This window comes from Squalius cephalus, assembly GCF_949319135.1.
Source record: "Squalius cephalus genome assembly, chromosome: 18".
NCBI classification, from domain to species: domain Eukaryota; kingdom Metazoa; phylum Chordata; class Actinopteri; order Cypriniformes; family Leuciscidae; genus Squalius; species Squalius cephalus.
The window spans coordinates 12,483,927-12,511,611 of NC_137139.1; the positions used below are offsets into that span (position 1 = coordinate 12,483,927).

The 27,685-nt window shown below is 37.9% G+C and overlaps 1 protein-coding gene across 1 annotated transcript; it reads left to right on the plus strand.

The window, feature by feature from the left end:
* Window positions 1-5,654: 5,654 nt before the first annotated feature.
* Window positions 5,655-27,617, plus strand: rbm38 (RNA binding motif protein 38). Its single transcript, XM_079849580.1, has 4 exons — window positions 5,655-6,333; window positions 12,098-12,221; window positions 16,550-16,604; window positions 24,808-27,617. Exons 1-4 carry the CDS (start codon window positions 6,124-6,126, stop codon window positions 25,121-25,123), a joined length of 705 nt encoding a protein of 234 aa, XP_079705706.1. The 5' UTR covers window positions 5,655-6,123; the 3' UTR covers window positions 25,124-27,617.
* Window positions 27,618-27,685: the final 68 nt, after the last annotated feature.

Sequence of the window (27,685 nt, forward strand, 5' to 3'; positions counted from 1 at the left end):
GACCTTCTATTTACTAATTACATATTACAGAGAGTTGTGTAGGCCTATGATGCACATCACTTCTGATAATGCATGCCTGTACATTTTTACAAGCATGTAAAGACATGCATCGTCTTTGTCTTTAAAGGTGCATTAAGCAACTTTTCATGTTAAAAATACCTGTTTTTCTAACCCATACATGCTTAAACAATTGCCTGATGGGCTGAATGAGCCCTTCTCTGATCACTGCGATTGCCTCTATAATCCTGTACAGTAAAATAAATAAGAGGGATTCGGGCCGAATCTGAGACTGGGCGTGACGTCATGCGCGTTCAGTTGCAGTGTTGCAGTTTCATTTGTCGCCAGAGGGGGGCATAGTTCTGCAAAAACTCAGAGACTTGCTCTTTGCACCTTTAATACAATACATGTTATTTGATTAATTTTCAGACGATGAGGTCTCGTGCCCCTCAGATGACGTCAGCTGTCTGACCTCAGTCCTGCTACAGTGCCTGGAACTTCCTCATTGTGGGGATGTTGGCCAAGAAGGCCGTCTCTGAACTCTCTGCCTATCCCGTTACGGCGGTCTCAGCACATCCATGTCCGGTGGTTCAGAGTCCGGTGGTCCTGAGTCCGGTGGTTCAGAGTCCGGTGGTCCTGAGTCCATTGGTTCAGAGTCCGGTGGTCTCAGCGCATCCATGTCCGGTGGTCCTGAGTCCGGTGGTTCAGAGTCCGGTGGTCTCAGCGCATCCATGTCCGGTGGTCCTGAGTCCGGTGGTTCAGAGTCCGGTGGTCTCAGCGCATCCATGTCCTGTGGTCCAGAGTCCGGTGGTCCAGAGTCCGGTGGTTCAGAGTCCGGTGGTTCAGAGTCCGGTGGTCCAGAGTCCAGTGGTTCAGAGTCCGGTGGTCTCAGCGCATCCCGACCGCCTCGTGCTTTCGTGGAATCCGATATAGTGGCCATGACGGCTGAGGGATCTGACATGGCAACCACGACGGCTGTGACCCGTGGTAGCCCAAACTCCATGACCACTGTATCTAGAGACCACAGTTAAGGGGGAACCACATCTCTGAAGGGTGTAATATTCCTATATTCACTCAGCGATCCTCGAGGACCATCACGGATAAGTGTAGATTGTAACGGGTTATTTAGTCCATGACATAAGAAGTCGATTGTCCAGAAAGTGTCTGATGTGGTCCCGGATTAGGGTGACTGCTGGATCCATCTTTACAGGGTCTGGTGTTCTGTTATGAGGCAGTTCAGAAATGACAGAGAGGAGGATCCAGATTCAGTGACTGATTTATTAAAACAAAACAACAAAAGTAAATCCAGGTAACAAACAGGAGATTCCAAACACGAGATAAACAGAACTAAACAGAGCGCACATAACATCCACGTAGGACAACAGCAGACACAAAACAGAAGAAACACTGGGGATTTAGGGGCTATTTACACGCCACCGTTTTCAACTAAAAACGTAAAACTTTTTATGCGTTTTGGCCGTTCGTTTACACAACAGCGTTTTGGGAGCCGGAAAACGCAAACTTTTGAAAAAGTACAAGTACAAAGTACAAGGTTTTGAAAATGGTCTCTATGTAAACAACAAAAACACGAATCTCTGAAGACGATGACGTCATGCACATGCGTATTATGAGTTCAGTCTATAGTGTTTCATCTCCATCTAATTGGCCTGGCAGCAGAATACAGCATTTTTAGTCGTTTTCGTGGATCCGTGTGAATGGGGATCGTTTTGACGGTGTCGTCTATACACGGAAAACTCAAAGGAAAAACTTCTCCGTTTTAAGCGTATCGGTGTCGTGTAAACATACCCTAAATGTAAGTGTAAGTGGATAACAGATTTGGCTTGCTGTCTGCTATAGAGGGGCTCAGAGAGGATATTCTACTCGAGCTCCAATTGCCCCCTAGCCTGACTACGTCAGACTTCCTACTTCCGCTAATTTCATTTCGCTCCTGTAGTCAGTCTGAGATAGCAGCGTATCTTTCAGTTTTCCACCGGCCTGAAAACAGCCGGGCCAATCAACGAACAGAGGGCGGGCTGAGAGCCGTGACGTAGACGCTGATTGTACCGTGGTGGATGCGTACTTGCGTAGATTTACTTCACATAATCTGCAAAAGTCGTTCACAGCCATGTTCACTCCGGTATTTCGCTCGATGGTTTAGTTTTTGCATCATACATGTGTTTACAGTGGAAGTTAGATGCGGCTGAGCATGCGCATAACACACGCCATAACCAAACGTTATGTGATTGGCTTACGGGTAACCAATGATTTTAAACTTCAGACAAGCGCCCCCCGCGAGAGAGAAAACACTTCTCTATTATGCTATTCCAGACTCTCTCTACGAAGCAAAGTGAAGTAGCAGAGTCTGGTATTACCAGGCTAATTGCCCCCCCAATACACAGGCAAAATATGGTACAAAATGAGGAGAACGGGAGGAGGAGGGATGCCGAAAGAACTAACGACGAGAAGTGGAAGAGGCTGGTTTTTATAGATTAGATAGTTGTAATCCTCCCAAAATTACGCTAATAACTTCACAAGGTAACAAGCGACAGGCGAAGGCAAAGAGTAGCCATGGCAACAGACGAAGTAAACTATGGAAACTAGCAAGCAGAAACTAAACAGGAACTGAGAACACAGGAACAATGGGAACAAAACTACACATCCATCCACATAAGAGTCCACAACACAAGACAGGAATGTTACTGTGTTCTCCTCTCCACATCTCACCCACTGTCTGACTTACTGTAGCTCAATTTCGTTTTAGATCTTGTAAATGTTACTTTACCTTTGTACTCCAAGATTGATGCTAAAACTTTGAGTCATCATAACACTTACTAACCACTATATCAAAATCTACAGTCCTGTAAATATGAAGGTCTCCGGAGTATTATTGAGTTGAGGGTTAAAGTCATCGGAGAGAGGCATTTGTCTGCAGACAAAGGGTCTTTCAATTCCTTTCAGGTTTCAGAGGTGTGAACATCTGCACGTTACAGTCTTTGAGGCTGAGAGGGTGTGAGATCTCGATCAGTGTTCTAACACCAAACTCTTAATACTCTGCAAAGATGTGCCAATAAAGTCACTCCTACGTCTCGCTATTCTCAGCATATTTGTCAGAAGCCTTACTGTAAACTGGGCATAGAACCTCTCAAGATGTTTACTTGCCATCCTGTCTGTCTTCAAAACAACTGGATTGTAAGACACAGTTGCTTAGTCAAGAGAGAGGAGCTGAATTCAGCACAATACTGCGGAGCCTGTCTGCGCCTCGCTGTGACTTGCACCATTGTTGCTGTGGTATATTAGAATGGTAGATGTGTTGGACACTGGCACTTGGCATTGTGCGTGAAGTTTAATCTGATGTATAGTGGGCAGGCGAGGCAAAAGTACACAAAAAGTACATTAAATGCTGCATATCAAAGGGATAGTTCACCCAAAAATTAAAATTCTGTCATCATTTACTCACTCTAAACCTGATTGGTTTCTTTCTTCTGTGAAACACAGAGGGAGATATTATGAAGGTTGGTTTGACTGTTTGCCCTAAAAATGGGGACCAAAACAATTTTTTTCAAATATTGAGCTTGATAAAGAAACAAAAGTCACACAGATTTAAAACGACATGAGGGTGAGTAAATGATGACACAAGTATCCTTTTTGGCTGAACTGTCCCTTTAAGGCTTACAAGTTTTAAAAAAAAAAGTTGATTAAATCTGTGAATCTCAGCTGGTTTTGATAAAAAAAAAACCAGATTGGACATTGGACATGAAGTTGTGAAAGAAACCCAAATTGTTTGCAGTGTGGCTATTGTTAATACTATTTAAAAAGCATGTTGATTGAAATAAAGCTGAAATAAAATTAAATATAAATATTAGATGAAAAACAGAAAACATAAATTTTGTGTTTCAGCAAAAGTGACAAAACTAAAACTGCAAAAACTAGCCAAATATTTTTAGAAAACAAATAAAAATGGCAAAAGCTAAATTACTAAAACTTCACTTAATTAAACCATTACATTTCATAAAACTGAAGATTAAAAATATTTATATAATTCAAAACATTAAGAAATACTATAATATAATATAAATAATACAAAAATAACAGTTTTGTCTAAAAGAAAAAAGGAATCCAAATTGCAAATACGCCCCCCAAAAAACCGCAACACATTTAGCACTTTTTTTTTTAGTCACTAAGAAAAATGTCTTCCTGATATCACAAGAACGTTTGCATATACAGATGCTGAATGCAAAAATGTGACTGGTTAGTCAAAAAGGATTCTTCTAAAGCCTCATATCTGTCCTTCCTGCAACTGTCTTCAAACGTTTGTTCCTTTTTCTTTCATCACTCTCCCCTTCAGACTTGCTGGCTGCAGGCGTGAGAAACGTTTCCTCCACTAGCCTTCAGGCCAGAGCTGTAGTTCCTGTGGTTCCTGTGACCAGCGTCAGGGGTGTCAATGTTCCCACATAAGGCTGCACTGTAAATGTAAATGACAGTATGTGAGTGACTGGCAGATTGGTGTTGATTTCTTTGATGCTGAGCGACCCCTTCATCAAGCATCATATGAAATTGAGATTAAGGAACAGCACATACATCCCTGGGACAAACAAAAGTGCACGAAAACCCCTTTGACCCTGGTCTATACACATTTATATATGTTCTGTTGTAAGCCTATGTGTGTATAAAACATTTATGGTAAGTGGTTGCACACAATTGATTTTAGCTACATTTAAACAAATGCAATAAGTTGAACTTAATCAATTTTAGTTCAACTTAATGCATTTGTTTAAATGTAGCTAAAATCAATTGTGTGCAACCACTTACCATAAAAAAAGTTATTAAATTCAATGAATTTTTTTTTTCAGTCTACTAATAATCTAATGAGAGTTAGTTGACATGTAGTTGACAAGTTAGTAGAATGTCTAAAGTGGACCATCAAAAAATGTAAAACAAAAAAAGTGTAAGCCATGTTTTTGTTTTAAGTCTGTGGATGAGGCATCAATCATGTTGGCTCTTTTCATACTTTATAACTGAATACATGTAAGTGTTTTCACTATGAACAGATTTATGCTGATTCAAAGCAATTTGAAAAAATGGATTTTGAAAAGATTATTATTTAAATAAAATCAAATTGACAAATAGTTAATAAAAAACTATGCCATTACTTTTTTGAGTGCAGAAATCTTAACTATTTTACTGATAAATATGCATCACATTAGGTTTAGTAGTTTGTTTATGATATGTTTTGTATGCAATCCAAATGCATAAACCGTAAATTTAGGCCTAAATGTTTTTTGAGAGCAGACAGCCTTTTTAATAAATGATGCAAAAAAATGTTTTGCTTTTGTTGTTTTTAGTACATTTTATATTTAAATATTATTTTAATTATTTTTAATTATTAATTATTATTAGATTTTCAATTGCAGATTTTCTGGTCTCAGACTTTTGGACCCCATGCACTGCCATCCATGTACCCAGATAATAACATCAACCATTTCAAACACATATGGAGACTCGGAAACAATACATTGACTTTCAGTGGTCATTACATGGGTATCTCAATGGATAAATATGTTGTGTTGGCAATTGCATAAAGAAATACTAATGCACCAGGTTGTAAAAAAACAACAAAAACCTTCATTGCAAACTCAAGTATAGAGAATACAGTAGTCAGTCATCAAAACCACACGGAAGACTCAAAGCCACAGTTTCTGCAGAGGCTCAGAACAAAGGCAGGTGCAGTTTGGAAACAAGGTGAGGCAGAGGAAGGGTCTGTGAGCGTCAGGAATAGGAGGGGTGCTTGACTAGCATCGCATTGGATGTGGAGGCAGGAAGGTGTGTGTGAGTGTGTTACTGTAGTTGAGCGGCGCGAACGAGCGAGCGAGCGAGCGTCAGTCCGTCAGTCACCTGCCGCCCGCCAGTCCTCATTGTTTCTCCGCTCATGGACTAGTGAAGTAGTTTGGCACATGACGGAGAGCAACGGGAGCCACAGTTGTTTTTTCCAAGCCAAAGGACTATCTACCTCGCTGCCTTCGCGAACATTGTTAGAGTAGCAGAAGAAGCGCTCGTTATTTATGTTTATTTATATTTATTTATAACCCGCGCGTTTCGTATCTACACTGCACTGAATTTCGCGCCCCGATGCTTTTACATCAGTTCGTGAATGGGACGTTGGAAACGATGTATCCTAGTATTCAGAAAGACACGACTTTCACCAAGATCTTCGTCGGCGGTCTGCCGTACCACACCACGGACGCGTCGCTCCGCAAATACTTCGAGACTTTCGGCGACATCGATGAAGCCGTGGTAATAACGGACCGACAAACGGGGAAATCCAGAGGATATGGCTTTGTAAGTACAAATATCTTATATCAGTTGTTGTTGCTGTATAGTCTATAGCTAACTCTCAACAGCTTGTCAAATTAACGCGAAGAACAACACTTTGCCTTTGTTGGGTTTTACTCAGTCCGTTCAAATTTTACTCTGCGCAACCTTTAACTAATAGGCTATGTGCACTATATTGGCAGTGTTATGTATTGTCGTGGAAATTTATAAAACACATTTGATAGGAATAAACGCGACTTTGAGCTGTTGTGGACCGCAGTTGTGCTTGAGCGGTTGTTGGGGACCGATTATTGAATCAATTGTTCTTTAGAGTCGGATTGTTCAACGTAGACAACCGAGAAGTGAGCTTTTTATCAACACACTACAAAATAGAGTTGCTTTCAATTGCTAAATTTCATTTTTTTTTAAATAACGGACCATGTTATAACATTAAAGAATCGCTGAATGCGTTCTTTTAACCGGCTCTTTGAAACGGACTGTCCAAAAGAACCGATTCACCGTACTGTATTAACTTCACTAGAACGTGTCGCTCGTGCGCGTGCGGTCTCTAGGTGACAATGAATCCGTCGCGTGCCGTTGGCGCATGTCTTTTGTTACAGTTCTGAGGAAACAAAAGCCAATGTAGACCTACAGTTTAAACTCCATCAGCAGCTCAATGAACTGCTCTAAATTGCCGTGAAGCATATCCTAGTAACAAATGATGATTTGTAGGCTTAGAATGAGCCCTTTTTAATAGGCCTAAATGTTTTTCCACCTAGTCCGATTTGGTGCTGAAGGATCTTAAATGTAATCCTTAGATATTGAGAGCTTTTCGGGGGCACAATATGTTCTTACATTGCATTGCTCCACAAGTGTGTGTGTGGGTGTGATGTTGAGAGTCACATGTGGGACCATAAGTGGATTATTTCTAAAAAAGCATGTCATCAATTATCTTCTTAGCCTCCTGGATGAAGTTTGAGAGCAGGGTCTCAGATTTCTGTCAAGTGGCCCCTTTCAAATACTTCTTTTAAGCTTTGTAAGTGGAAAGCAGAGTCCGGTCCAAGGGTTTATCTGCTGTGATATGCTGCAAAGCCAACCTCTGCTCACTTAATATGGAGGTTATTATGAGGGGCCCAGAGGAACGGCCCTAATGACCGTTTGTTCAGCCAAGCACATCTGACTGCATTTATAACATCAAATGAGTGGCTTTCCCTGTCATTGCTTTATTTTCTTTCACTGTATCTCTTTGCATATATGCAAGCCTTAAAGTCCCCATGAAACCAACATTTAAGGTTTTTGGCTTTTAGTGTGAATATGTTAGTTATCTATAAGCTAGTGTGCTCCAAAACAATCACAAAATTCACATTTAGAAGATATAGGCTAAGCATCCTTACAGTCTCACTTCCTCCAATATGGGTCAATGATTTTGATGCCATCACTCTGCACTTGAGCTTCTCATCAGATTTACTGTCCAATCAAATGCTTTCGAGAATCTAAAGCTCCGCCCCCTACATTATAAATAGACGCTGAAGCTGGGCTGAAATCTATCACTTGTTCACACATTTACTAAAGTGAATGGCATCTAGTGCACTGTATAGGGGAAACGATTTAGATAGTGTAAAGTGCTTTCCATTGAGGCGAATGAAGTCTGGTTTCACCACGCAAACCGCCGCAGCTCCGGTCCAGAGACACGATTTCACAGAGCGGATCGGTTAGAGATTAGGAGGAAACTGCGGCTTTACCGAGCTCAACGGCTCTGCCCGAGCTGTGATATTTAAACGAAACGCTATTGGCTATTTTTAAAAAGGGGAGGAGCTGTTCGATATGCCCCGCCCTGTCTTCCTGTTTCAGTGGAAATTACATCAACACATTGAATAAGGGACTTCAATGGACCTTAAAAAATGTATTACGGCAGTAACATGGTAAATTGATGTTATTGGGTGTAATATAATACCATGATGGTATAACATACCATGCAATGTAATATAATAAAGTAATGCAATACATGGTTTGATATGGAATATCTTAAAAGAACACCTTGGTACATTATCAAATCACATTACTTTTACATACTTTTACATCAACATTAAAATCAGCACAACAAACTACTAGGATGCAAATTTTATTATTTTATTTAAAAATATAATTATCTGTTAAAGTGATTAGAACAAGTTCTTTTTCTTTACAATTTTTTGTATTATATATATATATATATTTAATGCAGAAACCTTTTTGGACCTGTCTTCAGCATTTGATAAAAGTAAAATGTAATTTCTTATTTTTTTTTCTTTTGTTTTTGGGGGTGAAATATGATCTGCACGGGTTTCGTGAGTTTCACTTATATAGATCTCTTTCTCTGTTTCTCTATTAGCGTCTGTGTTCACTGGCACAGAACTGTATCGTGGTTTGCCTTCAAAAGCAGTTGGAAAGCACAGATAAGGCCGCACAGTTTCACTTCGTGCTTTTTTTTTTTTTTTTTTTTTTTTTTTGGCACGTCATCTGCGAAGGTGTAAACATGCACATTAGATAAACCAAGGGTGTGAGAAAGGGAAGGAAATAAAGAGACTATATGAGAGTGAGAGCGACAAATATCTGGTGGCTTTGTCGTGAATGATAGTCTTTAATATGCTGGCTGATACACTCCCTGTGTGGGAGGCCTCGTCTTAAAAGCTGTATTCTGGAATAAGAAAAAACAAGGGAGGGTTACCAGAAGAGTTCCCAGAAGATTACAACACAACCCTAATGTTTTCCCAACACGCTCACTGAGGCTTGTCGCCTCATTTTGTGACTACTGAGATAATAACATGGTGGCAGCTATGAGTGTGTGTGTGCTTGTTTTGTTCGTGTTCAGTCTGAGACGCTCTCCACACAAGGGCACTACAGAAATGAAGCATACACTCTGGTGTTTACCTGACAGAAACCAGATCCCACGAATTCTCTCCCTAACCGCTCCGCTACTGCTCTGGCTGTATTTCTAGTTCCACCAGCCCTGGGGAACACAGCTGCCACTGGGTCTCCACAGGGTGGGGCATGTGTGTGTGTGTGTGTGTGTGTGTGTGTAGCAGCTCAAACCTAATATTGCAGCCTGCTGGAAGAGCATTTGTCACCGAGACCTGAGCTGTGAAAACAAGTCAGCAGTTGAGGCTTCTCAACCGCCTCACTAAAACACCCATAGGCATTTTCTACTTGGTATTAATAACATGCTTGTACTTTTAAGATGAATTCTGCAAAGAGTTAAATGTGGTTTTTGAAGAGCGTTTTAAAAAAATAGACCGCAATAGACAGTAGAAGAATAAACAGCATTTTAGATCAGCTGATAAGATGAACTGCACTGGACTCAATATTGGTAAATCATGTCAGTGTATTTTTGCATATAGTTCTATGAAATCGTGTGAAAAGAGGTTATTCTTTCTTTAATTCAGTTAAAGTTTATGTGTATAGCTCTTTTCACAACACAAATCAGCTTAACAGACAATGCATGTTTCACTGTTACAATAAGTATTCCTTTATCACAATACTTATAGCTTAAAGATACTTATTAAAGTTTAAGGATGACATAAGATGTTATTAAGGCTATTTGGGCAGGAGGGTTTATAAGTGGGTTTAAAATGTAGGAAGAAATAACATAGTGAGACAATGGAAAATAAAAATCAATTTTTTTCATTTAAAAAAACAATTAGGCTATATGTGTATATATATATACTTTTTTGATCCACTTCAAATATATATTAAAATGCTGTCAATTGATTAAAAATTATTAAATAATTAATCAAATTTTTCTGTAATTAATTAGCCTACAATTAATTGCACCTAACATTAAAATTTGCAATGTATTTTTATATTGTAACTAGGGGTGTCAAACGATTAATCGCGATTAATCGCATCCAAAATAAAAGTTTGTTTTTACATAATATATGTGTGTGTACGGTGTATAATTATTTTCTATATATAAATACACACACATGCATATTTAAGAAATATTTGCATGTATATACTGTGTATATATATTTATATTATATATAATTTATATTATATATAAATATTTTATATATAAATAACACATTTTTCTTAAATATATATGCATGTGTGTGTATTTATATATAGAAAATAATTATACTCCATACACACACATATATTATGTAAACACAAACTTTTATTTTGGATGCGATTAATCACGATTAATCGTTTGACAGCCCTAATTGTAACACATAATACACACATTGAATGTCCAAATTAATATAGAAACAACATAAAGTTGGTAAATTCTAAAAATAAATTTTTTGTTTTCATTGTTTTTAACCCATGTAACCTTTACATAAGTATCTTTCCTTTATGTATTTTAATAAATAAGATAGTTGATGAAGCCAACATTTTACATACCAGTGAAATCAATACACTAGAACAAAGATACAAATGAAGTAAACATTTCTTTAAGATTTTCAGGTATGTCTGACAGTATTCATGTAGAAATACTACAGAAACTGACTAAAGTGATCAAATGTAAAATAACACTACATAGTCTTCACTGTATTAAATATATATTAATCATTATTAAAGCTGCAAAGGTTATTCAGTAAAGAGCAGTGAGTGATTTTCTACTTTTCTTTTGTTCTTTGATGAACTTTAATGGCATGGACTGCAGCAGGTTTATTAGGCTGCTGTCACTTTAAGAGCTAATGCACATGACCTGGATCTGACACCCATCCGATGATCTCCTCAGGTGCGCTGCGCAGACATCAAAGTAAAAAAACTTGCCAAAAACAGGCATTTCGACATAATTTTGAGTGTTTTTTGTCCATTCAAGTGCAAGAACACTCAAAAGAGGACTCGAATAGGCCTTGATCTTTTGAAATAAAAGAGTTTAATCTTTTAAAACATTTAAGACCTCAACATTTCCTCTCTAGTTCAAAAACGGATTTATGGAGATTAAACTGCAAAATCAAATAGTTCAGAATTTAAAACGAAACGAATATATTGAACATAACAGACATGATAATTGCTTGCTGCTGTTACTGATTTCCCATGTTGTGAAGGATGTGTTTCTTAAAGGCACAGTGACCAAAAGTGGATTGTGTAATTCTAAGGCTCAGAAAACGGTCAAAGAATGATTCAATATTAGGAAAAAAGAACGTTAATTACAAAAAAAAAAAAAAAGAGGAAAAATGTATGATATGACTCCTTTAAATATCAAATCAAATAGCACGGCCAATAAATTGCACTCAGTCATAAACTCGCAATACAAAAATGCAACAATATATAGTGACAATATATATTGTGTGTAGTTCACCCAAAATAAAAATTACTGTGTGAGAAAAGTTTTCAGAGTTTTCGTGTCAGTACTACATTAATCTACTATATATAATGTTGAAAATAATGTATAATAATGCAGTGGGGGAATATTTGTGGGTCCTGATAATGCCAAATATCTTCTTTTACTTGTTAAAAGTGGCCTACATTTTAAATATATCTAGTCAGTGAAAGAGTGCAAACATGTTAGCCTAAAATAATTCTATATTTTCAGCTTCAGAATCATGAATATTCTGGTGTCACCACTCACCACTCTCCTGTGCATTGGGTTACCAGCCCCAAGTCCAAGCCTATTCATTTACACCCACAATGTAATACCAAATTTAGCATTTTAATCAACAGTGCATTTTTTGTTAACATTTTCCCATATGTCTTAGAGTATCGCAATAATATCATATCGTGAGTTCAGTATCGTGACATGAGGGTATCGTTACACCCCTAATAAACTTGTGTCTGTATTTTAAATCTCTCTTTTCTTTTTCAGGTCACGATGATAGATAAAAGTGCAGCCGAGAGAGCCTGTAAAGATCCCAACCCTATTATTGATGGCCGCAAAGCTAATGTCAACCTGGCGTACATCGGGGCCAAACCACGCAGCCCGCTGACAGGTAAATACCAGACATAAGCCTTAAACTTCTTCAAATTACGGTACTTATCTTTTAAATACTCTAGTTAACTATAATTGTTCTGTCACTTTTAAAGGTGAGCGGTGTTATTTATGCATCACAACAATGCAAAAATAATGTCTGTTTTCAAACTGGTTTTCCGAACCCTCCCCCTCTCTGCCATTGGTCTGCCCCAAACTCACACCATTGGCTGAGGGATATTTAAATGAACATTTCACTGTTTTGAAAGTGATTTATTCTATTCTGCTGTATAAGAAATGATACACTACCCCTTTAAGAAATGAATTCTGAAGTTGTTTGAAGTTCTTCTTCCCTTATACGGTAGAGAAATTGTTGCAGCTTTTTCCTGTTGACTCTGATGTATGTTTTCATCATAACATGCCCTCAGAATCATGATGGTGTTTTTACTCTGCACAAATATACTACACACACACACAAGCAGATTCACACAAACTCAAACTCGCACTTATTTTAACAGTTTGCTTGACGGGTTAAGCCTGTCAAGAATTTACTGCCATCCTACATTTGCATCTATGTGTGTGAACGTGTTGGCAGAAAGTGATATGTTTAACTCAGCATGTCTATCTGTACGTTTAACCTCCAACTTTGCATTTCTCTGGCTAATATGTCTGAAAAGAGGAAGGGTATTGTCAAGAGAACTTAAAGCACATACACCTGTCCTAACACACTGTATTCACACAGGAACAGGGGATATTTGGGCCTCTGCTCTTGTTCTCATCCCAACATGTCTGAAACGGCAGTCCTGTATCGCTCGGTCTCGCGCTTTCCTTTTCTTTTCAGACTAATATGTTATTCTGGGAAACACTGTTCATGCACTTTTTGTGTATAAAGGTCAATGATAATACTTATATTATTAAACATTTTGGTTACGTTCTTTAAGTTAAATTTTTTCATCTAATGTTTATATTTTATTTTATTTCAGCTTTGCTTCTATTTAAAGGTGCAGTCTGTAAGAATGACAACTAGTGGTCGAAATAGGTACTGCAGTCTTTTCTCCCGCCGCATGACTGGACGCTCACACGGGTTGCCAGTTTGAGCAAACGCAACATGAACAAGCGCTATGGACAATAAAAATTAGCAAATTGGAAACGAACCAAAACAAAAACAAACATTCCAGCCTGGAAACGCACATTTCAAAGTAAAATAACTGGCTGTAGAAGTGTTTTTCAGAGAAACGAGTATGTGAACTCAGCATGTTTCCTCAATATGTGCAAACATATTATGATATTTTTATGCTTTAGTAGAGTGACAAAGTTGCATACAGCACCTTTAAAGGAAACGCTTTTTAATTGTTTACGTTTTATTCAACTCTTATGTTGAGTATACTTTGTTTTGACCGATTTTTTTTTTTAATTATAAAAATTATAAAAAAAAAAATCTGCTTTACCAATTATTTTCAAAACTTATGCCAAGCTACTGGTGCCAAAACCTTTTACACCACCTAGACAATTCTGACTTTAAGCTCCGCAAAAATTGTCGAAATAAAATTAAATTCCTAAACTTTCCCCGGCCATTGATAGAATTTTTCGGCAATCCATGTTTTCACTGTTGTAAGATAGGGGGCGCTATTAAGATAGGTGGCGCTACTTTTTTGATAGACATAGAGAAACACAAGTTGAATTATGTTCACCATAAGGTTTCTGTAAATGCTAAAGTATGTTTATGCAAGTGCTGCAGTGCTGTGTGAAGAGGCTGTTGAGCCGTGTGTGTGTGTGTGTGTGTGTGTGTGTGTGTGTGTGTGTGTGTGTGTGTGTGTGTGTGTGTGTGTGTTGAATGGGCATCCAGGCGAGAGATGTTTCTGATCTGTGTCCGGGCAGATACACTGTTACGCTGGAGAACAGACAGCCTGGAGTTTTTCACATGAGCGACTTCATGAGAGCGTGCAGACAGGAAGAGAGGAAAAACAGAAAGAAAAAAAACAAAAGTGCATATTGGGTGAATGGAGAGAATGAGTGCCAATTAAAGCCTAAGCAGTGTGTGTTTGTGGAGGACGCAGAATTACAAACATGCATCATGAATGTCAAATACATGGCAAATAAAAAATTGGACAACGAATGACTCTAAGGACAAATGTCCAGAGAGGATAGTGAATTAATTCCATTCAATTTCTTCTATTTAACAAACATTAACCTTAATTCACTGCCGAGATGTCTTTAGTGTTCTGGGTTCAAGATGTGGAGCTCTATCGACACAGTGACTTAAACAAAAAAAGCACGTGTACAGTAATGGACTTACAATGCGAGTCTATGGGGCAAGACATTTCAGAGGGGTTTAAAGCAGCTTGTATTTTTGTTATAGTACTTATTAATGGTCAAACAATGTTGTTGTTTTTTATGGCCAATGCTGATATCTTAGAGAGCAGGGTGGCCGATGGCTGATATGATATCATGTAGTTTACAGTAACACATGCTGCACTGAAATTTATTTAATGACATAATATTTAATGAATTAGAAATAAAAAAAAAGGAATAAATATATAAAAAAGTCTTATAATTTATAAGACATAAGTATTAAAGAAAATAAACAAATAAAGATGCAGAAAGTGAGCTCTTGTATGTCTGTGCTCTGGCGCTGTCAAAATAAAAGTCCTGTTTCTGACACTTATCGGCCAAACAGTAAAACTAATCTGCCGGTGCGGAGAAAAAATGTCAGTCTCATTATATTCAGGTGAGTTATTTCAGCTGCAAAGTTGACTAAATCTTCTTTTTAGTGGTGGATACTGTTGTAGGCAGATGAATCTCTGGTTATGTTTTTCATAACAACCCCTTTCTGGTGTCTTTGGGTTTTTATGTGGTCATGACATATTTTGAGATTAACTTCAATATTATTAACTTCATGTTAACACAGACAATGATTAGGTCTTATGGAAATGTTTTTTTGTTTTTTTTTAAGTGTGCATTTTAACATGCCTTGCAATGTCCTGTCCCATAAACCTCCATTATAAGTGTTTTACTCTACAAACCATGTTTGTTCATTTTTACAAACTGAAGAATGAGGTGGAAGTATTTTCTGTAATCGACAGTATGCCATGAAAGAGCTTAGTTTCAAATCTGGAACATTCCTGTAAAGGCCGTAACACACCAAAACTAGGACTGCAGAAATACAAACCGTTAAGAAAGAGCCATTTTGAATATCAGTCATGCTGATTTTCTTCATTCCAGACGGCTCATGTTGTTATGCTAAATATTGAAATGCTCAGATGATATGTGACCCTGGATCACAAAACCAGTCACATGTCGCACGGGTATATTTGTGGCAATAGCCAACAATACATTCTATAGATCAAAATGATCGATTTTTCTTTTATGCCAAAGATCATTAGGATATTAAGTAAAGATCATGTTCCATGAGGATATTTTGTAAATTTCCTACCGTAAATATGTAAAACATTTATTTTTGTGAGTGAATGCAGCACAATCGTGAACATAAATGAACAACTTTAAAGATGATTTTCTCAATGTTTTGATTTTTTAGATTTAGATTTTCAAATAGTTGTATCTCGGCCAAATATTGTCTTGTCCTAACAAACCAATCAATGGAAAGCTTATTTATTCAGCTTTCAGATGATGTATAAGTCTCAATTTAAAAAAAAAATTACCCATGTGACTGGTTTTGTGGTCCAGGGTCACATGATGTAAAATTATAACAGCCTTGGATCTGTACCGTCTCGACTTCTTTACTCGCTTTCATCACTTTCGCTTTTATTCTCGTGCACTGACTCGTTCGCTAAACTGAACAGCCAATCAGAGTTTTCTCTCTCACCGACGTCGCCAACGCAGATTTAACGTGCTCAATCGGCCCAAAAATACCCTCGACGATGACAAACTGGGCCGACCGACACTCAACAGCTGCCCGACTTTGGCCGTCTGTCGGCTTGGTGTGTCAGGGCCTTAAAGGAATAGTTATCCTAAAAAAAGTGAATTATTTACTCATCTTTCCAAACCTTGTGTGCTGTTTATCAGTGAAACACAAAAAGGGGATTTTGAAGAATTTTCTGTCCAACAAGGACCCAAAAAAACCCACTAAATCTGATTAAAATGGCATATTTGATTAAAAATCTGCAGTTTAAGGAAAGATGGATCTTGACTGACTATAAACCATTGATAACCCAGTGATATTTTGCAAATAAATGGGGTCCAAAACAACTTTTTTTTCACTAGACTCACTAGACTAGTTCCACCAAATAAAGAAAGTCCTACGGTTTGGAGTGACATTGATTTTTTGATGAATTGTCGCTTTAACTGTCAAGACACTGGTCGTTGAATGTTGTTTTTCTGTTGTTGTCACAGGATACTCTTCTGGAGTACAGCAGGTTCATCCAGCCCTGATCCAGAGGCAGTATGGGTAAGCATTTCTTCTCATTCTGCAAATGTCAGGCTTGAGGGAGGACCGTTTCTGCATAAATAACATGAAATCCTAGCCTGACCCCTTAGAAATAGTCCTGTCAAAACCGCAGTTTGATTTAGCCCAAAACTGTCAGTTACTCCTAATCTGGCTTCTTCTGCTCATATATCCCGTTTCAGCTCGCCTGACTCCCTGTAAACCTCAGATCTCAGGACATGAGCTGTGAACGTCAGTGCACCATTTGTCATGTGTTTACAGTGCCGGCTGCTTTTCTCTCTGCGGTTTATTTTCATCTCTCTCTCTCTCTCTCTTCCAAATTCTCTCTCACACTGTCAGTGACACTGTCTGGGTTTCTCACTTTTTAAGCTGTTCCCGTTTCTGTGTTTCCCTCTTGGTTTCTTTCTGTCAGTGTTTCTCTTTCTTTTGCTCTCTCAGCTTTCGGTCTCTCTTCCCTATCCTGTTTGACCTGTTTGTCTGTCAGTTAGGTCACCACCTGCCTCAAGTCTGCTAACCAGCCAGGTGTTATGCAAAACAAACCTTCATCTCTCTCTTTCTTTGTCTTTCTCTCTAGCTATACACATCTTTCTTGTTCCCTATCCCACCCACACTTCTCACAAACATCTGAATCATATTTTTACCTTTAAGTACATTTTAAAATAATGTCATTATTTACTCATGTCATTCCAAACCTGCAAGATTTAGGTTTTTCTACTCAAAAATGACCTGCTCCTAGTGACACTTTTTTGACTTTTATGTTTTTTTACTTTTTTCTCTGGATAGAAAGAGCTGCATAATATTCTTAACTTCTATAGAAAATATAGCATAAAAATAATAACAATAACACTAGTAATGATAATAATGATCTATATCGTGTAAATGTTTGGGGTTAGTAGGATTTAAAGCAATTAATACTTTTATTCAGCAAGGACACATTGAACTGATCAAAAGTGACAGTAAAGGCGTTTATAATGTTACAAAAGATTTGTATTTCAGATCAATGCTCTTCTTTTTATTCATTAAAGTATAAAATCCTGAAAAAAATGTATCGCTGTTTCATCAAAAATATGAAGCAGCACAACTGTTTTCAACATTGATAATGATTTCTGAAAGATCATGTGACGCTGAAGACTGGAGTAATGATGCTGAAAATTCAGCTTTGATCACAGGAATAAATTACATATTAAATTATTTATTCACATAAAAAAAACAGTTATTTTAAATTGAAATAATTCACAATATTTGTACCTTATTTTTGATCAAATAAATGCAGCCTCGGTGAGCATAAGAGACTTCGTTCAACAACATTTAAAAAATCGTACCAACCACAAACTTTTGAACGATAGTGTATGTTTCTTATTGTTACAGTGTAAGATGTATTTGGTCACTGTGTCAAAAAACACATGGACTATTGGTGTGTAAACAGACAGTCAATCTTTCTTGTATCAGTCGTAAAATTAAATGCAAATCCAATTCAATCACTACCTAAATTTTTCAGTTGTAACTCTTGTAAATAACCAACCTCTGTGTGACTGTGTACAGAGCGAGATTTAGCACTCAGAAGAGGAGTGTGTGCCGTATTTAAACAGTGTGTGTACATAGTGTAGCCTATTTGTCTTTTTTATGCTAAAGTCGAGGGCCTTGTCCATATCTGCGGGGGTCTCTCTTTAAACTCACTGTCTAAGGGTTAGCCTTTGGTTTGAACAGGTGTCTTGTACCCGTTGTGGGTCTGTTTGCATTGTGAGTTAAAGGGACAGACAGTTCACCCCAAAAATGAAAATACTGTCATCATTTATTTACCCTCAAGTTGTTCCATGGCTTATAACGCTTAAAGGAAAACTTTTTTTTTAATCCCATTTGTCCCATTCATTTCTATGGGAGAAATGAATGGAAAAATACAACATAAAAAACGAGTAAAGGTTGAGTAAATGATGAATTTAAGGTAACTAAGGAGATGTTCTGATGATGTTTGATGAGTATTCGCTCTGAACAAAGCATCCACTGTCAGGTTTGAGACGTGCTCTGGGTTATCATCACTACTCAGTTAGCTTAGTTAGTGAGTTGTACATGGCTGGGTTGGCACTCTCGCCATCTGTTGGCTGGCATTAGAGGGAGTTTTTGGTCTGGGGAATAGGGTGTCGGTGTTGGGGTTGTCCTGAGGTTGCAGGCTTTGGCAGGGTGCTAGAGATGGGGATTACGGAAGTGGAGGGTGCTGCTAACAAACCCCCTGTGGTTGGGGGTTGGGTGTTGGCAAACACACAGCATTGTGGGAGGTCTGCAGGTTTAGGGAGCTCTGCTGAACTAGCACAATGAGGATCAAACTACTTGAGCATCTGAGATACACATACACACACGTCTCTCTTACACCTTTGGCTTGTCATGTGCTCCAAGTCCATACTATCCAAGCTAAATAGTATGTGAGATTAAAATAAGTATTTCCAAAAACATAGTATGTTGAAAAGAGTATGCCAGAAGACCCCGGATTGTCTACTATTTCTGGTAGATTTTTGATTTGTGGATCCGTGGACAGTCTAATGGATAATATTGCCCACAACCCATTGCGCTTTGGAGGAGGATTCGGTTCAGAACTACAAACTACAAACATGGCGGATGTGCGTGGTCGCTGGTTAAGTAGAGAGGTTAAAGGGGTTTGAGGGACTAATAATCAACATTTAACCTGTTAGATCAACGTGCTGCGTCTTTTCTCTCCAATATGGAAGGAAATTAAGTGAAATGAAATGTGGAAGACGTTAAATGTGATTGACAGGCCAGTTTACGTGACAGGATACGCATAACGACAGAGCGTCCGTTAAAGATGCAATTTTATGACGAAGTAGTATGTCCCAAAGCTTGTCTACTCTTGTGATACACACTCAAAACTCTTTCTTCACAAAAAGAGTTCACACTTTTAGGGTGTAATAAAAGTAGCCGAACTGGCACAGAGCCTGATACATTCACTGACATTTGACCTTTAGCATTTTTTTTGCCAACATTCACACTACTGTACTAGCAAGCAGTCATGTGACTGTTGATAATCTTGTATTTATGGTTTAATTTTCAGATTAATCGCGATTAATCGCATTCCAAAATAAAAGTTTGTGTTTACATAATATATGTTTTTGTACTTGGTATAATTATTTTGTGTATATAAATACACACACATGCATGTATATATTTAAGAAATATTTGCATACATATACTGTATATATTTATATATAATTTATATTATATATAAATATATTTTTTTATATATATATAAATAACACAGTTTTTCTTAAATATATAAATGCATGTGTGTGTATTTATATATACAAATTTAATTATACACAGTACACACACATATATTATTTAAACACAAACTTTTATTTTGGATGCGATTAATCGCGATTAATCTTTTCACAGCCCTAATTTAATCATACACAACCATTCAAAAGTTTGTGGTCTGTAAGATGTTTTTAAAATGTTTGTGAAAGAAGTCTAGGCTCACCAAGGCTGCATTTATTTGATTAAATATAGTAAAAATAATAATAATAATACTGTGAAATATTATCACAATTTAAAATAGCTGTTTTCTATTGTATTATTTTAATACAGTATTTTAAAATGTAATTTATTCCTGTGATCAAAGCTGAATTTTCAGCATTATTACTCCAGTCTTCAGTGTCACATGATCCTTCAGAAATCATTCTAATATGATGATTTGATGCTCAAGAAACAAGTATTACTATTATCAATGTTCAGTTGTGCTGCTTAATATTTTTATGTAGAAACCAACATACATTTTCTGGTTTCTATGATGAATAGTGTTCAAAAGAACAGCATTTATTTGAAATATAAATCTTTTGTTACATTATAAATGTCTTTTCTGACACTTTTAATCAATTTAATGCCTCTCTGATGAATAAAAGTATTAATTTCTTTCCAAAAAAAAAAAATTTTCTAGATAGAAAGATATAAATAGTATTTATTTTGCAAATTATGCATATTAATGCCAGAAATGTCACACAAGCACTCATTTTAGCAGCGCTGCATTAGTAAGAGTGACAGGACACGGGTGGCCCTCGCCCAAATTGCCCCCTTCACTAATTTGTCAGTAATTTAGTGATTCCACAGTTTGTTTCTGTGTTTGCCTGGTAAGACATGACCTTTAAAAGCCCCTGTGTCTCTCCGTCTCTCCTTGTCTTGCCCCCACCCAACAGCTGCGGCTGCTAAAAGTGATATTCTGCTCTGGGCAAACAAGATCATTCGTCCTTCCTCTTTGTCGTCATAATTTGCTCTCCCTTCCATGTTGCTTCTTTTCATTTCTCTTTGTGCTTCTGTTCTTTGTCGCTTTCATGCACAGGCATTTTTAAAAAGGCTTCCTGCATCCCCATATCAACAGAACCACCAAAATAAATTACAGATAAATACTCAAACCTACTAAAATGTACTGAATTAGCTATATCACAGCGTTTTCAAAAAAATGTAGAATGGGGTCTACATGGGGTCTTGTTTCATTGTTTGATTGGATGGAGGCAGATCTGAACATGAGCTTGTGGTCGATTTTAAGACTGAGCAGGTTTAAAGGGTTAGTTCACCCAAAAATGTAAATTCTGTCTTTAATTTCTCACCCTCATGTCGTTCCAAATCCGTAAGATCTTCGTTCATCTTCTGAACACAAATGAAGATATTTTTGATGAAATCTGAGAGTTTTCTGTCCCTCTATTGACAGCTACACAACTACCACTTTCAAGCCCCAGAAAGGTAGTAAAGACATCGTTAAAGTAATCCACGTGACTTTTTTTACCACTTCATTTACAAAATATTAATCTCCAACTCGTGTTCACGCAACAAGGTCTGCTCTCGTGTCAACACATGTATGTGGCGTGGTGCTCTCGTGAACTCGTGGTGGAGATTATTTTTTTGTAAATAAAGCTGTAAATTGTTTTTGTTTTTTTTGCGCAAGCAAAGCACTTGCTTCGCTTCATAAATTTGAAGTTAAACTACTGGAGTCACGTGGATTACTTCATGATGTCTTTACTACCTTTCTGGGGCTTGAAAGTGGTAGTCGTGAAGGCTGTCAATGGAGGGACAGAAAACTCTCAGATTTCATCAAAAAGATCTTCATTTGTGTTCAGAAGATGAACCAATGTCTTACGGGTTTGGAATGACTTGAGTGTGAGAAATTAATGACAGAATTTTCTTTTTTGGGTGAACTAACCCTTTAAGGTCATAATACACTTCAAGCAAAATCGGGAAACAAACTGATCGTTCCTATACAAAGTTTGATCACAGATGAAGAAAGTTTAACACTCTTACTTCAGCAATAAAAACAAAGAAAGTGAAAAACTGCCGAAGAACAAAATATCAGGGTCTTTAAGCAGGATGAGTGATTGGAGAAGTCTGGCATACGTCACCAGAGATAAGTCTGCCATTTCAACAGAACATGGAGTTATTATATTTTAAATGAAAATTACAAGGTCAAAAAAAAAAAAAAAATTGAACATGCATGGTTGAATCTTTCACAATAAGATAAAAAAATGGAACATTTAAAAAATAGATTGAGTACATTTCACACCTCTTTTAATCAGCTCATTTATAAAGGCTCCAAGACCTAATAAGGTCAAATAAAGATTAGGCAGCTGTCTATGCTAGTAGCACGATAGTTTGGAAGAGCTAAAGACACTCATTTTCAGTTAATTTGCAGCAATGGGTTTGCCCTACTTCGTCAGTCCTCACACCCTTGTCAACTTTGGTCTTCTTTATTTTGCCTTGTCTCTCTCTCTCTGTTTCTCTCTCTCCTCTTCCTTGTCTCTCTCAATCCCTCTATTTCCATGTCTGAATTAGCATTTGCTAGGATGAATAGGGTCAGTAAGGACGGCAGACTCAGTTGATTTGCCTACTCCACAAAGCCACTGTCAGTCCCTATAAATCATCCTTCAGCCCAGGACGGCAACGAATGACACTGCAGATGTGTGTATGCGCGTGTACGAAAGGAAGTGTATGCTGCTGCAGATGTGTGAGTGTGTATGATGATGTTGCCGGTTTTGTGTTTTCTATATTTCGAGCTGTCTCTGCGACCCCTCTGGGTTCCTCTTTGTTTTTGAGGGTGTTTCATGGGTATGGTGTTAGCATTGCATGCGCTGTGGGTAGCAGCCTCTGGTCTCTCTCTCTCTCTCTCTCTCTCTCTCTCTCTCTCTCTCTCTCTCTCTCTCTCTCTCTCTCTCTCTCTCTCTCTCTCTATCTCTCTCTCTCTGTTTGGCCATGATATCATCAGGCAGAAACTTATAAGAAACATTAATGAGGTCAGTGAGCAGGTCAGTTGGCACAACGGAGTATCTACTCTCAGAATACACTGTGATTATTCAAGTTACAGCTACATTACACTATTCAAAAGTTTGGGGACAGGAATATATTTTTAAAGAAATTAAATTGATCAAATGTGATGGTAAATACAATTATAATGTTACAAAAATTTATTTTTCAAATAAATGCTGTTCTTTTGAACATCATATTCTTAAAATAATCATTAAAAGAAATGCATCACGGTGTCCACAAAAAATATTAAGCTGCACTACTGTTTTCTAGCCTGGGTTTCCCCATGTTGCCTTGAGCGCAGCGCGATTTTATTCACACTGCTAGGCAGCCTGGACACCATGGACCAGATTTTCCCCTCAAAAAGGGAACCAATCACAGAACGGGGAGGGAGCAGCAAGACGATGACGACGTCTATGCGACACACCGAAGCAGTTTGTTTATATCTATGGATCCAACATGGCAGCAGACGCGAAGTTACCTTTCGATGCAGCCTTAGATAGTGTTCTAAGTAGTTTAGAAAGCAAGTTTATTTCGTCTTCTTCCTCGTCGAATTTCTGTCGCTCTACATACGTCATCTGGTATAATTGAAACGATTGGCTATGAGCTACGTGCAGGCGCATTTGATAGACATTCGTAGCGCCCAATAAACGGCTCTGGGCATTCGTAAACCACGCCTCAAATACGAGAAAATGAACATGTGGTTCCCAGACCACGTCTCAATGAGAAGAGGTCTGACATTAGCCAGGCTAACTGTTTTCAACATTGATAAGAAATGTTAGCAACTGCACAGAAAAACGTTTTATTCTAGCCTCATGCATTCATTTTTTTATCAACACTTGAATGTGGGTTATTTTCATTAAAAAAGCAAAAAAAATCACGTTTTTGTTGAAGGCTACGACTGGATGGGATTCAGAACGATGATCAAAACACAGATGGAGTAGATCGAGTCCATCAACATCCCCAAAGCTTCACAGTCCTGTAGCTCGTCCTGGGTCGACGTTTCATTCAGTAAAGTCTGTCAGTTTTGAACTTATATGCTGTTTGGAGATTCTGTACTCTTTCAGAAGATGTGTACTAGCGCCCCTTACCGTATAACAGTGAAAACATGGACTGGGGAAAGAGTTAAAAACAACTTACTCATGGGCAAGCACCACGCACATTAAAATAAAAATGTTTTAAAAGTGCTAACTAAAAGATAAAACAAAACAAAAAAGTGTTGGTTTTTTTGTAAGATTTTACCTTCACTATATGGAAGTCCATATTTTATTTGTCATTGAGTAACTATATACTATTTATTACATGGCTTGGTTGAATTCCAATGTAGAATGCGGTCTGTTATTTCTTGATAACATACAGACCGCTGCGAAGTATAACACACCGTTGCCATGAAAAACAGAGCGTTGCTATGGACGCAGGATTCTAACCGTTGAGACGGAACGGACTATTTTCTTTAGCGGAAGCAATACAATCGTTTTTAAATCAATAAACTCCTTTTTAAATCAATATTTTGTGTCAAATTATTTATTTATTTTGTAGGTAGCCATGTAATAAGCGGGATAATGTATAGCGAGGCGGTTGTTATAGCGAATACAACCCCTTCAGGCGGATTCAAGACAATGATTCAGGTCCCGATCAGCCTGTCGGGGTTGTATTCGCTATAACAACCGCCTCGCTCTACATTATCCCTTACATAGTATATCGCCAAGAGTCTGAGCAGATGCAGATGGAGTTCGTGATGAGCAGCATTTACTGTGAATCGATCCACTCTGAGACACTGGCGGATCATGAGCTGCTCCGTGTAAATGAACACGCTCTGAAACACACAGCGCATATCACAGCCTTCGCGATTTCGATAAGTCACGCAGCCCTAGTTAAATAGTTAACACTCTCTCTGTGTTTCTGTTTGCAGACTCAGCCAGCCATATGTTTACCCTCAGGCCTTCCTGCAACCCAGTCTGGTTCTGCCGGCACAGGTCACCTCCTCCTCCTCCTCCTCCTCCACCACGACTCCTTACCTTGACTTCAGCACTGCCTACAGCCAGTACGCCTCCTCAGTCTTCGAGCAGTACCCCTACGCCCCCTCGCCCGGCTTCCTGAGCTACATGTACCCGCCGGGCACCCCCGGGCCATCCTCTGCCTCCTCCACCCCGCTGTCCGTCGGAGGCGCCCCGACCGCAGCCTTCATCCAGATCCCTCCTCATCAGCTCCACACCGACCGCCTTTAGGACAGGCCACAAGGACCGACCGGGTAATGCTGAAATTGCACTAGAACATCATCATTATGGGACAGGGAACTGAGACATCATCAGCCTGTGACTGGGGTCGCATACAAAGGGCTTCATGTTTTTCAGCTTTTCATTATCCTTCAGTTTATGGACTTTTTCTTATGATTAATTATTATGTCATTATTGGTAGAAGATTGTTGCAGAACCAATATTAGATCGCGACTCAGATGGATTCAGGGAATGATAGGAAACGACAGGTTATACACACACTACCGTTCAAAAGTTTGGGAGCGGAAGGCTTTTTTCGACGTCTTTGAAAGAAGTCTCTTATGCTCACCAAGGCTGCATTTATTTACATTTTTGCATTATTAAGTGTATTGTCAAAAATTTTAATATATTGTAAAATGTCATTTATTCCTGTGATCAAAGCTGAATTTCCAGCATCTTTACTCCAGTCTTTAGAGTCACATGATCCTTCAGAAATAATTCTATTATGAGGATTTGATGCTCAAGAAACATTTATTACTATTATCAATGTTGTAAACAGTTGTGCTTGATATTTGTGTGGAAATGTGATACTTTGATGAATAGAAATTTCAAAAGAACAGCATTCATTTGAACTTTTCTGACATTATAAATGTTTTTACTATCTCTTTTGGTCAATTTAATGCATCCTTGCTGAATAAAAGTATTAATTTCTTTAAAAACAAGAAACATACTTAATCCAAACTTCTGAATGGTAGTGTGTATATTCAGTATACTGCGTAAACGAATGATTTTTAAGGTTGTATGTTGTGCATATATGCAGGAAGATCTATTAAGCACAAAGCCTTAGAGACTTATCCATTTTTCTTTTATAGAGCTGTTCTTATGACACAAATGTGCTTCCCTCTCCCTGAGCAAAAACATGTGAATTTTTTAACCAGACTTTTTCCAAGAATAGATAACTTTTCTAGAAATGTAGCACTGCATAGGATTTGTAAACCTGCTTATCGCCGTCTATCGCCTCTGTCAAAGGTCTCTTCACCACCTGTAGTTCCTCTTTCAATCTTTCAAGATTCATCGCAATCTTAAATAGCTCCACTTAGATTGTTAACATTAATCCAGCATTCAGTAACATGGATGCAAGATGCGTTGTAGCTCGCCTGTGAGTAATCATGAGGAAATAGACATTAAAACATTGAGTATTAATCATATTCTAACCCTGTCTTATACGTGATGCTTTTTAGACTGTGTTTTGGTCAATATCTACATCTGCTGAAAAGACAAAAGAAAGAGTATTGTGACAAACGTCAGTGGTTGCCATTGGTATCGCTCCACGAATGACACTACAGGACAAAATGCCAGCAGGAACATGCAGGAAAACATGAGAAAAGTCTTGGTTTGAGAGGACTTTTGGACAGCGCAAGACGATATATTGCCAAGACAATCTGTTTGTTTTCACAAGAACAGTGTTGTCATTAATCTACCCTGCAACAACAAACTCAAAATATGAAAATACCTTACAGTGAAAGCCATAAGACCAGAACATGCAAAACAAGTAATAAAGTCATTTACAAAAACTGAGCTTCATTGATGTGGTTATTTTGACGGTTACGTACGGGTGGCTTCACTGTTCCACTTTTTAGATGATGCATTATTAATGGTTCATTTTCATTCATATGGTTATATTATTATATCTGTTCCTCAACTCTTTTCAACTCGTCAGTTGAGTTTGTTTCTCTTCTTTGGATCTTCCTTTTTCTTGAGAAACACAGAAGTGTACATGCGCTTACGACGAATAACCAGTTTAATATCCATTTATGGCTGCTTCAACGGAAGAGCTGGAACGAATCCAAGAGTTCATGGACATGCAAACAAACCTATGCAAATGAAGGGAATGGAGGGCATTTGGGCTTTATATGTTTTTGTGAGTAGGCAAACTATCACTATGGAAACTACAGGAAGTTTTATGCATGAGGCCTCAGACCTCAATCCAAATGAGCACCTGTAAACGTCTTCACAAACAGTCCTCCAACCAGACCAAAAGCTTATATGTGCATTGTGCAATGTTCTTTTTTCTTTTTCTTTTCTTTCTTTTTTCTGGACAATAGGCCTTCCTTTTGTGCACCACCTACATGTCAAGTTGGAAATAATGAATACTGGCTGATTATGAACACATTTATGACCTTCACTGTATTTAGGCAAATGAGTGTTCAAATTAGACATATGACAGTTCAGGCTTTAGTTGGTCAGCTTAAAGAGACCGTTCACCCTAAAATAAAGAGGAAGTGTTTATTTACAACTAGTGTTGTTCTAATGCAGTATGACGCTCTTTTCTTACTTTTTGCCATCCAAAAAGTAAGAATGGCATACTGTATTAGAACAACTCCAGGGTGAGTAAATGAACAGACCCGTTTTTTGCTATGCTGTAACTACACCATTAGGTGGAGAAAGTGTATTGACGGTCATGCAAAAGTAAGAGTGAATGCTGATTAAATGTTTTTTTGCAAGCAAAATATAAATTAATGCAGTTTTTTTTTTTCATTACATTAGATCAGATGCCTCATGTATAAAGCTGCA

Coding starts and splice junctions, on each gene's coding strand:
- rbm38 (XM_079849580.1), top strand. CDS start 6,124: ATGCTTTTACATCAGTTCGTGAATGGGACGTTGGAAACGATGTATCCT. Junction 6,334..12,097: donor AATCCAGAGGATATGGCTTT/GTAAGTACAAAT, acceptor TTTCTTTTTCAG/GTCACGATGATAGATAAAAG. Junction 16,605..24,807: donor CTGATCCAGAGGCAGTATGG/GTAAGCATTTCT, acceptor TTCTGTTTGCAG/ACTCAGCCAGCCATATGTTT.